Source organism: Lynx rufus, unplaced genomic scaffold (assembly GCF_022079265.1).
Source record: "Lynx rufus isolate CCGP_SWC_20201006 ecotype Redwood Valley unplaced genomic scaffold, mLynRuf1.p SCAF_2, whole genome shotgun sequence".
Taxonomy (NCBI): Eukaryota; Metazoa; Chordata; class Mammalia; order Carnivora; family Felidae; genus Lynx; species Lynx rufus.
The window spans coordinates 119891664-119903729 of record NW_025814834.1 but is presented as its reverse complement, the minus strand read 5'-3'; the positions used below and the strand labels follow the sequence as shown (position 1 = coordinate 119903729).

General features: G+C 42.9%; 1 protein-coding gene across 2 annotated transcripts in view; it reads right to left on the bottom strand.

The window, feature by feature from the left end:
• Positions 1–12066, bottom strand: part of NOTCH2 (notch receptor 2) — a 162588-nt gene that overhangs the window by 53241 nt on the left and 97281 nt on the right. For both annotated transcript variants that reach the window (XM_047086030.1, XM_047086031.1), the window contains exons 6-10: positions 4966–5199; positions 3464–3619; positions 2809–2997; positions 1543–1656; positions 647–760 (exon numbers count right to left, since the gene is read on the bottom strand). In XM_047086030.1, coding sequence (XP_046941986.1) covers positions 647–760; positions 1543–1656; positions 2809–2997; positions 3464–3619; positions 4966–5199 — 807 coding nt within the window. The remainder of the gene's footprint in view (positions 1–646; positions 761–1542; positions 1657–2808; positions 2998–3463; positions 3620–4965; positions 5200–12066) is intronic.

The window sequence follows — 12066 nt, the reverse complement described above, 5'->3', positions numbered from 1 at the left end:
TGTGTAAAAGCAAATGTGTAATAAGGGACATTTGACTTATTCAAATCCACTCCCAAATGAGAAATGTGGCCACAGATCAGAAATGCAGAATATCTGTAAACAGATTCTTTTTCACTGTAGTAGCAGAAGTCAGGAAAGAGGACCTAAACTTTCCCAGAGTTCTCTCTCCCATTCAGATAACACACCTGACTCTCAGGGGCTGGGCAGTCTTTTACTGGGAAAACCTCTGCACTTGCACACAATGGCCCTTAGACTTCTGGGCCTTTGTTCAATCACTTGCCTCAAAAAACACAGAGACAGGTCTCCGGCTGAGAAGCCCTAGTGAAAAATAGCTTTCAGCTGGAATTCTTCCCTTTCCCAAAGGAGTAAGTCAAGCCAGCTGGAAACTCACCGCTGCCAAAATCTATCCCAGAAAGACCTGGACACCAAATGGAAATGTCCAAGCTAGGCCACTATTGTGGTGGAGAAGCAGGCAGGTGTTGTAGGAGGAAACTGTGAGAGAAGCAAAAACTATGCTGGAAGCAGCTCTCTCTAAACACAGAGCAGCTCATTAGTGGACTGGCCTGGTAGGGCAGCGAGTAGAGGACAGCCTCCTATTTTGTTCGGACAGACATATCAGGTGAACAGAAAGTGAGAACAATCTTACCTGTGGCACACTGGCATTCATAGCCATTTGGGTGATCAATACACTTTGCCCCATTCAGACACGGAGTACTGGAACAGTCATCAATATCAATCTGGCAAACTGGCCCAGTGAAACCTTAAAAGGGCAGAGTGATGACACGAGTCAAAGGATTCCCCTATGTCTATCCATCTAAGGTCTACAAAGGGCTTAAACCAGTGGCTCAGCAAACATAAAATTATTCTCCCCAGCAGGTAACTGGGATAACCGGGTGAAGCTCAGGGCATCAGAGACAACTGTGTGTGTCTCAACCTCTGTTTATTCCCAGTACAGATTTCACTTGCAGCTGAAGTAGGGACAGAATGGTTATACATGGAGCCCTCAAACAAGTGAGGGTAGCTTCAGAGGACCAGGACCTTCTCTCTGGAGAAATAACAAGGAGAGGCTATTGTCTGTGGCAGAAAATTTGGCATGTCTTCAACAGTAGCTTTGGGGGGCAAAAGGAGACACAGAGCATTCTTTGGAAAAAAACTGACTTGTGTTGTCTGTTTCTGGACCTAGGGTGAAATATCTAACAATAAAAGTCTCACAGAGGGGCTTCAAGAATATGACCCATGGCGGGGGAAAATCCCTGAATAGCCTACAACTAAGGCTTCTGTGAGGTATGAACTTTCTGAAATATATACACAGACAGAGAGGTCATGGGCCATTCAGAATAGACTTGGACTTCTGGCCACAAAGGATTTGGATGATACACTAGCTGAAACAAACTCCCCGTTTCTGTACACACTCCGATTCCGAAGTGCTCACTTTAATGACTTCCTCATGTACAGCCCACACACATTCTCTCCTCCTCCCTTCCCTGTGGTCAGTCAGCTTTGTGCTTTCAAAGAAAACAGGGGCAGGTGGTGGGCACTTACCAGGCGGACACAGACACTGGAAGCGATTGACTTTATCTACACACTGACCATTGTTCACACAAGGGTTGCTCTGACATTCGTTTATCTCCAATTCACAATGCACACCTTTGAAACCTGAACAAATTAGACCACACAAGTGGCTTAGAAAGAAAGGCATATTCTAGCCAAGAAAGCACAAATTTGCAGATGACTACATCCTCTACGAGCATGAACATTTCTGGAGAAGGCAAAGCGGAGTCTCCCCTGATGGGAAATAGTCACTGCAAGTGTCAGTGACATAGGAGCATACGGTGAGAAACGCACATCACTGTGAAGAGGGAGAAAAGGTTACCTCCAAAGACACTGGTATAGCATGCCAGCAAAGACACTCCCACATTCTCTGACCAGGCCCTGCTTCACTTTCAGAGCAGTGCCAGGCCCATAGGGTCCCCAATCAATGTTCACACAGACCCGCTGACCTGGAGATCCTGTTGCTCTCAGGGTACAAGTCAAGGTCAGGAGGGCCTTCCAGTGCTAGACTGGCTAGCAGGTTTAATCAAGTAAAGCAGCCACTATCATATGTCATTTTTTCATTTTTTAAATTATTATTATTTTTTTTTAGAGAGAGAGAACACGAGTGGGGGAGAGGGGCAGAGGGGCAGGGGAAGACAGAATCTTAAGCAGGCTCCATGCTCAGCGTGGAGCCCGACAAGGGGCTTGATCCCACAATACTGGGATCAGTACTCAACTGACTGAGCCACCCAGGCGCCCCTCAAATGTCATTTTAAACTGGACTTACCTGTGCTCTCTGAGAATTCAAGAAATGGTTTCTGTAGAAGCACTCCAGAGTACAACTAACACTATGCACATTACTACGGATAAATAGCAAGTTCCTAAACAATTACGGGTAAAATAATTTTTATAAATGGAATAGTATGGTATTTATAATGTATCAAGAGATTAGGAAACCTTGCTATTTATAGGACTGTTATGGTAAATCCTTTGTTAAACCAAAGAATATTTGCATAAAAACAATCACTTCTGAATTTTTCTCTTACATGTAACTGATGTTGATATATGGACTTGTTTAATTTAGTGTCCATCACTCTAAGAATTCTAGCACTGCCTTACTCCTTAAGGGTCCCCTTGGCTAGGAACCCTGTCATTATTGGGAATTAAATGCTGACAGAGCTCATGGGATTGCCACCCTGTACTGAGTGCTCCGCCTAAGAGAACTGCAGGGCACTGTCTCTTGTCTAGATCCCACATACTGACGGGCCCATGTACCTGGCATGCACAGACACGTGAAGCCTCCAATCTTATCCAGACAGGTCGCATCGTTCTGGCAGGGGTCGGAATGGCACTCATTGATATCCAACTCGCAACGAGGCCCTGTATAGCCCCTCAGACATTCACAGTGGAAGGCACCATCTGTATTCACACATTTTCCTGCATGCTCACAAGGATTGCTATTGGCTAGAAAACACAAGCACCAATTACTGGAATCAAAGTACTTTGATAGAATTTCCACAAATATGGATTGCAGAAGTGGATCTGACTCTGCATAATGACAGAATTAGGGCTAGGCCTTTAATAATCCGGTTCTCAATTTACTATTTTCTTCCTTAAAATACAAAGAAGAAAGGAAGAAGCCAAGGCAAGGCAAGACTAAAGCAATTTCAACTCTTGTGCATCTCTGTTCTTTTGCCCGAACTGTCACTTGGGTAGGGCTTCCTGTTAGGAATCAGGTACAGACTTTCCATTTACTCAGTTCTTAGAAGAGAATATATGTTTACATTGGGGGGTTATAAACAGTAAGCATGTAACAGGAGAGATCGGAGGTTTGGGTGTAACATGCTCCTAGAGTAAAATGTGCTTCTGTCTGAATGCTCACTGAGCCCGACAGACACCATGAGGCATAGGGAAGGTTCCATGTACTTACCCATGGCACATTCATCCACATCTTCTGTGCAGTCAGCGCCTTTGTAGCCTTGGGGGCAGGTGCAAATATACTGCCCGTTCAGGGGGTTGGTATCACACAGTGCCCCCTTATGGCAAGGATTGCTGATGCATGCATCATCCAAATGACACAAGAGACCTGTCACACAGGGTGGGACAAGGAGAACAAAGAAAAAATGTCCCTTACTTGAGGAAGAGTTTTCTCTTTCATGGAGCTGGGAAAATCTTATGCTCACCTCACCAAAGTCCAACATGGAGATTTAGAGGCAACTTCCCCTTTGCCTAATCCTACCTTAGGGACATGCTGCAGCCAGCAGCAAGCAAGGAGCTTCTGTGGACAACCCTCGTGCTCTGACCCTAAGCCCCCAGCTAGACCTCTCCTCAAGGGTACAGGCATCCTAGGCCATAAAGTGAGATGGTCAGAGGATGGTGACATGAAAATGGAGAGAGCCTTCTGAGAGGGCTGCCAGATTAGCAAATAAAAATAGAGGATGTCCAGTTCAACTTGAATTTCAAATAAACAACAAATAATTTTTTACTACATATTCCAAATACTGCATGTATCTTATATTTTATTATATTTTATTTAGCAACTACTTTCCTAAAATTATGCTTGCTACCTGACGATCATGGGGCCACCAGGATTTGACTAGCCTCAGAAGACAAAACAAAAACAAAAACAAAAAACAGCTGAACATCATAAGCCTACACTAGAGTAGCTTTTTAATAGTGTCAACATTCCTGGCTCAAGTGCCCCCAGGACTCTAAAGGTATTACTAGGTCCCATGTTCCATGTAATTCACATGGGAACTGGATTTTCCAGTCTGCAATTAGCTTAAGAACAGGTAACTAACGCTTCGTCTACAAAGCTAGAGGTGGGGCCTTTCCAAAGGCCGAAATGAGAACATTTCAAAAGTGCTAGGTACAAAATTCTCAGTTAAGCTATCTTCTTCTGTCACATTCCTCCCTTCACTGCTATCTACCCCTAGGACTGGGAGCTGTTACCTTCAGAGACTAGAGCAACTAACTCTGCAGTTAGTAAAATTCTTCCCTTAGAGGAATATTTCCACAGACACTGAGAGTTGGAATGCGTTCAAATGTTTCTCTCCTCCCAACTCCTTCTGAGTAAAAGAGTTCTTCTCAAAATGAAGTTCCTAAATCCATTTATTGGTAATTTGGTCTTAATTTCTGAGAAATTAACCTTAATTCCTGAGGTGCTTTTCAGCCTCAAATCTTAAGGAGGTCAACAGAAGTTCCCAAGGCAATAGTTACTAACTTTCATTTTAGGGGGATGAAAAACTGAGGTATGCAGATTTAAGATGAGAGCCAAACGCCCTAAAGAAGACTACTTTCATAGCACTTGAGCTAGCAATTACACTTCCAGAATTAACACTTGACTAACATGTTCCTACAGATGCTCATTAAAAGATCCTGAATGCTCCCCGGCCCCTTCCGTGAACTCCAGTTCTGTCCTGCTGGCCTCACCTGCCTTTCCTTCAGGGCACATGCAAGAGAAGGAGGCCACGCGGTCAATGCACGTGGAGCCGGGAGTGCAGGAGGCGAAGGCGCAGTCATCGATGTTCTCACTGCAGTCGTCTCCACTCCAGCCATTGACACACACGCAGCCATAGCCCCCGTTGCGGTTGGTGCAGGTGCCTCCGTTCTGACAAGCGTTAGGTTGCAGCAGACACTCATCTACATCCTCTGTGCAGAACTGTCCTTTGGGGGAAGAAAGTGCCTTTGATTGGGGCTCTGAAGTCCCAAAGAATTAGTACCACACCAGCTCCCGCACATGCCTCATCCTCATGTGACCTGCCTGAAATTCAGGCAAGCGGAACTCACAGCGGACCAGGTCTTCATGTGAATTTTAGGGCTACCATAGACAATCCACATGATATCTATTCCAGACAAATAAAGAGGAATGGAAACTGCCATTCCTAGAAATTCTGACGTGAGAATTTAGCCAACCTATTAAAGAAAAAATTAGTCTTGCAGCATCCTTAACTCAGTTAAATCCCTGGGGCAATGAATATGTAAGTGAGAAGTGGGACGAAGAGTAAAGGAGAGGAATGAAAAACAGGAGTGAATGATGACAAGGAATCTAAATGTCAAAATGTCAAGGCAGTTGTTCTATATCCTGATTGTATCAATATCAACATCCTGGTTATGATACTGTACAACAGATTTGCATGATGATGTTATCATTGGGGGAGCCTTGGTAAACAATATAGGGTATCTCTCTGTATTAATTCTCATAACTGCATGTGAAACTATGATAATCTCAAAACGAAAAGTTTAATTAAGAAATAAAAGAAAGGATGAGAGAGGGTAGGCAGCAGAGATGAAGGACATGAAAAGCTTTGGTAAACTGCAGAGGTGAAAGGCAACACCAAGATGACGGACGAAATTGGAGCAAACTGTGCACAGCCTGTGGCACCCAACCTTCAAGGATGTGGATTTGTGGAATAAGATGCAGAAAACTGACCCAGTGATATAGAAGATGGAAAAAGGATTGGTTTGATCTGTCTGAAAAAGAGCAAACTGAAGGACAATATGCGAGACCACTTATGGATATAATGCAGGTCACTATAACAGCAAAAGATGGGGCCTATGACAAAAGCTCTCGGGCTCTGTGACAAGGAACAAAAGCATGTCTTCAGCTTACAAGCAAGGAATCTGTGATTAACAAGCAATTTAGTGCCAGACCACATGGATTATGAAACAAATTGATGAATATCAGTTTAGACAGCTATCAAAGGGAACTCATGTTCAGATCATCTGAATTCTCCAAAACACAACACAAGTGGCTGAAACTCCAAAAAAAAAAAAAACAAAAAAAACCCTCAAGGTGTCCTTTAATTCTATCTTTGTTAAAGAATTCGATGAATAATTTAAAAAGGCATGCTGGTGAAGAGGCCTCTCAATAAAAAAGCACATGATGTTTATACTCAGAAAATGCCAAGGCTATCCCTAGTCCCTAGAATTCCTAACAGTAACTCAAGTGGCTCTTTTCAGAAAGCCTTCAATGTGCCCAGCTGTGTACCCATCACTGCTAACAGAAGTTAGTTGTATCTGATCTAACCTGACTGTCTATTCTTTACCCTACTCTAACCTGTACACCCATTATTACAGAACTACCATCTGAGGCGCCAGGGTGGCTCAATCGGTTAAGCGACTGACTTCAGCTCAGGTCGTGATCTCATGGTTCGTGGGCCTGAGCCCTGTGTTGGGCTCTGTGCTAACAGCTCAGACCTAGAGCCTGCTTCGGATTCTGTGTCTCCCGCTCTCTCTGCCCCTCCCCTACTCCTACTCTGTCTCTCTCTCAAAAAAAAGAAAAAAAAAAAAAGAACTAGCATTACTCTATTGCACTTACTTGATTCTACATCCATCTCCCATCACTTGGCTGTAAACAACCTCAGTTCAGGAATATTTTTTTGTATCCCTAGCTAAAATCTCACTGACCAGGATGGCAGGATGGGTGTGTGGGCATCTCTGGAACTCTGTGCTCATCACCCCCATTCTGTGTGCTTCTCCTCACCCCACTTCATCCATATAATTCTTGAAGGAGTCACCATATCTTTACACGATCATGACCTCCTAATCTAGCTGACTGACCCAGGATGGGCATCTGACACAAGCTGTTATCACTATGTCCCTTTTCTAAATTTTTGGACGAGGGACCCTTTGCCACATGGACCAAAAGGATAAAGTGGCTGGTCTGTAAAGTGATAGGGGTGAATCAGAAGTGCACAGAAGAGAAAAACAGAACCATGGTGGCATTCAAGTTGTTGGTTCCAGTTGTTCCTGAAGCCCAAATGCTCATAATGAGAGATGGCCCTTTCAATAGGTTTCCCTAATTTCAGATGGGGTCTGTCAACTGCACCCCCCAGTATTAACTAATACGAACTGAGGGAGTGAGTGAGTCTGCATACACGCACCGGCAATCACTTCCCCCAGGGCACATGATGTCATTTATTGCAGAAAACACAGGCAGAAATGCTGCATCAGAGTAAAGACAGACATGTAATTAGGATACAGGTGGGATTTAGAAATGAAAACATGACTAAGAAGTAGGTAAAGAGTTACTGTAACCTGGAAATTACTGAGAGTCTTGTCTCTTAAGCTAACTCAAATATCTAGGGTACCCTCAAACCAAACTTACGTGGTGAATCTGAGCAATTTGGATGTTCTTTTTCTTTTTGACTGGCTCTGTGATAGTTCTGAGTATAGGACACTGTGCGTTTAAAAATATCTCGTATGTATTTCTTACATAACATAATATTCAGACACTTAAGTATTATAGTAAGACAGACTAGGTAAATAAAACAATGCTTGGAATGGATATTTGGCACCCCTGGGAAAGGAAACCAAGAGTCATTGTTTCCCTGCTTTGAACCAGGCATTGTGCTGAGCTGTCACAAAATTTATCTCATTTAGAGTCGAGGAAATAGGCTCAGAGAGGTAAAATAACTGGTGTCAGGCAGGGAGAGCAGGGGAAGCAGGATTTAAACCAGAGCTGCCTACCTCTAAAACTCTTTTCTTTTTTTAATGTTTATTATTTATTTCTGAGAGAGAGACAGAGTGCAAGCAGGGGAGGGGCAGAGAGAGAGAGAGGGAGATGCAGAATCCAAAGCAGGCTCCAGGCTCCAAGCTGTCAGCACAGAGCCTGACACGGGGCTTGAACTCAGGAACCATGAGACCATGACCTGAGCCGAAGTCAGATGCTTAGCTGACTGAGCCACCCAGGCACCCCTACTTTTAATGAAGATTTGAGGTGTGAGTCTGACCGTATCAAAACCGTCTTTGTGTGTCTCAGTTTCCCAAGTTCATGAAGGCACGAGGAAGTGAAGAGGGTGAAGAAGGATGGGAAGGACTCAAATCATTACTCCCATGATCAGATTACTGGAAAAATTCAACACTCAAATTATTATCCAAAAATCAAATGTACTTTTAGGTACAGTTTGCTATTTTTTGAATGGGATTGTTGTTGAAGATTAGAACACCTGAGAACTGTATATCTATCTGTTAGATAATGTTTGTCAGAGTAACCAAATCTAGAGAGCCAAAAGCACACTGGCTTATAAATTACTTTCTACAAAATGGGTCATTTTTCTCTAAGATTCAGGAACATTTCTCCAGAAAAACATTCCCTCTCAGACTCATTTCTGCCAGAATTTTTTTACTCTTCATTCCAATTCTACAAACCAGAATGAGGAAAATGGTAAGCTGGGAGGCCACTACAAGTGCTTGCTCCAAAATTCCCACTGGAATGCCTGCTAAGATACTGCCCCTCCTTCAGGCCACCACTTCTTGGCACAGGAGGAAATCAATGCAGAAGCCTAAGAATAAGAAACATGAGGGTCAGAAAGGTCATAAACTAGTAAGTGAGAGCACTGCCATTCAAATCCAGATCAGTCTGGCTCCAAATCTACTGCCCTTCTCACTACAGCAAAGTTTCCAGCCTTGCTTTCAATCAACAAGATCTGCAGGCTAGATCTCTGATCCTAGGATCATAAAGCACGCTGAGAAGGCAGGAAGCATGTGATAATTAAAGAACACCCTTGGTACAGATGAGAATAAAGGCGGAAAGTCACTGAATATTGAAATAGGAAGAGTTTACGGTGGTCATCTGGAGGGGTTGGTGCATGGTCTGAGGTCATTTGGCTCTCCCCACTACTCCATGGCAAGAAAGCATTAACCTGAGCTGGAGGCAGAAGGCTCACTGAGGGTGGTAGGACTAGGTCCTGAAGACATCAAAATGACTGAAGGGTATTCCTTGGCTGGGGTTTAAAAAGAGGAAAGGTTGGAGATCATTTAAGGCTTTGAATTCTAGTATGAATTCTGAATGTGATACAACAAGCAAGGGGGAGTTATTATAGGCTCACACATGGGGAAAGACATGATCAAAACTGCATTTGAAGATTAGTCTAGAATATAGGAGGGACTAAAACAAATGGCTCTCTGTTAGTAGGGAGAGAAGGAGACAGAACTAAGTTATGAGCTACCCAGCATACAAACGCATCTGGTGAAAAGGGAGAGCTATGTTGTATCCATGCCCTACCAAGCTACTAAATGTTCCACTCAAACAAGTCTCAGCATGGATATCATCTGTGTCAACACACACACTTGGCTGGTGACTTCCAAAATATGTTGCACAAAGCTCTGTTAGGCAAGTTTTTGAGGGCATCAATTATCCCTCTTAGTAATTTCCACCTGCCAGATATTGCAAGCTACTGCTATTTAATGTTGAGGCTAAGGAACTGGGCTACTAGGCCCTTCCCATTTCCCAACAGCAAAAGAGAAAAGAAGTAACTTGTTATTAGTAACTACCTTCTCTACTGCCACCATGAGTCTCGGCTAACTTGGTAAGAAATGTCACAGTACCAAATCCTCGGCTGATACCTTAAACACTTAGGGCCACCCATAGCTCCTGATAATTTTCTGGCTGATCACTTTTGCCTCTTAAATATATCTCAAATCTACACCTTCCCTTGCTATATTTTACTCCAGACACAATGACTTACTGTTGGCTCAAACATTAAGTTCTTTCTTACCTCAGAACCTCTGCATATCCTGTTCTCACCACCTCAAAATATTCTTCACCCTCTTATTTATATGGCTAGTAACTTCCCATTCTTTGACTTCTCTTATAACTTAACTAGATATCCAAATTCACATCTTCCCAATTTTCTCCATATGCATCTATTTAATTCACTCTATCCTGCCACCATCATAAGTTGAACTTTTGTATTTATTTATTCTTTACAGAATAAATACATATATTTATCCTTTACAGAATACATATATTTATCCTTTACCGAATACATACATATATTTATCCTTTACCGAATACATACATATATTTATTCTTTACAGAATAAATAATATATTTATTTATTTTTTCTCTGCCCCTATTAGACTATATGCTCCTTGAGGACAGGAACTGTGGCTGCCATTCACCTCAGTTTATATATCTGGCACTTTACCAGGCACTGGGTAAAACAGACCTTAGACTTCAGATTTAATGTAATGTGCTCATTTTACACACGGGGAAACTAGGGCCAGAAAGGTGCGGTGACTTGTCCACATTTGCACAACGAGTTGGAGGAATGTTAGAAATAGACAAAATTAAAAAATGGAAATCATCAAGTGCTGAAAAGGATGTTGGGGGTGTGAGGTCATAGCAGATTAAGTTAGTCATCTGAATAAGGAAGGGGACTCTGAGCTGGCTGTTGAGAGACAGAGCAGGATTGAGAAACACAGGGGAAAAGCGAGGTACTTCAGTAGTGCTACTAAGGAAGACAATACTAAAAACCCACCATCAGAAAATATGTCTGCTGCATTAGTTTTGTTGGAGTAGGTCACCTTCATGTCGATCGTTTCTTACTGCCTCATCCTACGGTCTTAAAATCAACGGATGAATGAGTTAGATTGTGGGCACAGCCTCTGGAAGTTAATATAAGAGAGTGAACCCAAGAGGGCTGTACTGAAATGGAAACCATGACTGAGGCTTCATCAGCATCAAGCTCTAGCCCAGTGAGCCATGGACCTCTAAACAGACACCACTTATGAGTTGCAACACACTGGGATACAAACAGCTCATTATGGCTCTTTCAAGGTACCACAAACAAACCACCAATCTGACTTGGAGTTACAAGTGACTGTGAAGTGAGAGGAAAGGAAAAACAGAAAAGAAATGATCACTGACCCTTAGCACTTCAGGATAAAGTCCTTTCCCTGCCTAGTCATCTCTCAACTGTGAAGTGTGTGGGAAAAACTTTTATCACATCAGTGGCCCTGTTAAGGGTCAACTCTCATTGCAACAACAATCAGCACATGAAGAATAATATAAAAAATGAGTTTGGCAGGCCCTTGCTCTGGCCCTGCTACCTCCTCTGTTGTGGTTAAATCACGAGAATTCAGTCTCCAGTATCTCCTTCCAGCCAACGATCACCCAAGCTCCTAAGTGTGGAGGTTCCATCTTTCCATATCATAGCAGAGCACACCCATAACCTTGTCCTACAGAACCTTCTCTATGCACAGATGCTCTATTCCACTGCAGAAGTGTAAGATCAGAGGATAAGCTTGACTGTCCTAGTCCTGGCTGGGTCTAGAGCTGGTTGAAGCATTCTGTATAAACTCTGGAATCTACAGGTTCTGCCTAATGAGAAAACATGTGCACTAATGCACAAACACATGAATGTGTATAAGAGGCCTGGGGGTATGCAAGTGGCTAAGGGGATAATGTGGGAGGCGGGGATATACATACAGATAAATGCAAGAATCTCAGTGAATGTTGCCCCAATCCTAGACACCATCAGCTTTTCTAAGACTCCTCAAAAGCCTGGTTTCCCTGTATCCTGACCAATATATTTCCTAAAGAATCACCAGAATGATCTCAATGTGTACAATGGATTGTACTATTTGCCTGATCAAATCCTTTGATGACAAAGGGTTTGATGACTTCATTATAGTTAGGATGAAATTCTAAATGCTATCCATTTTTTCTGCCAATCTCTCTAGTCTCTCCTTTGGAAACACCACTAGCTCTAGCCACTCTGGCTTTTTTCATTTCTCAAAATGATC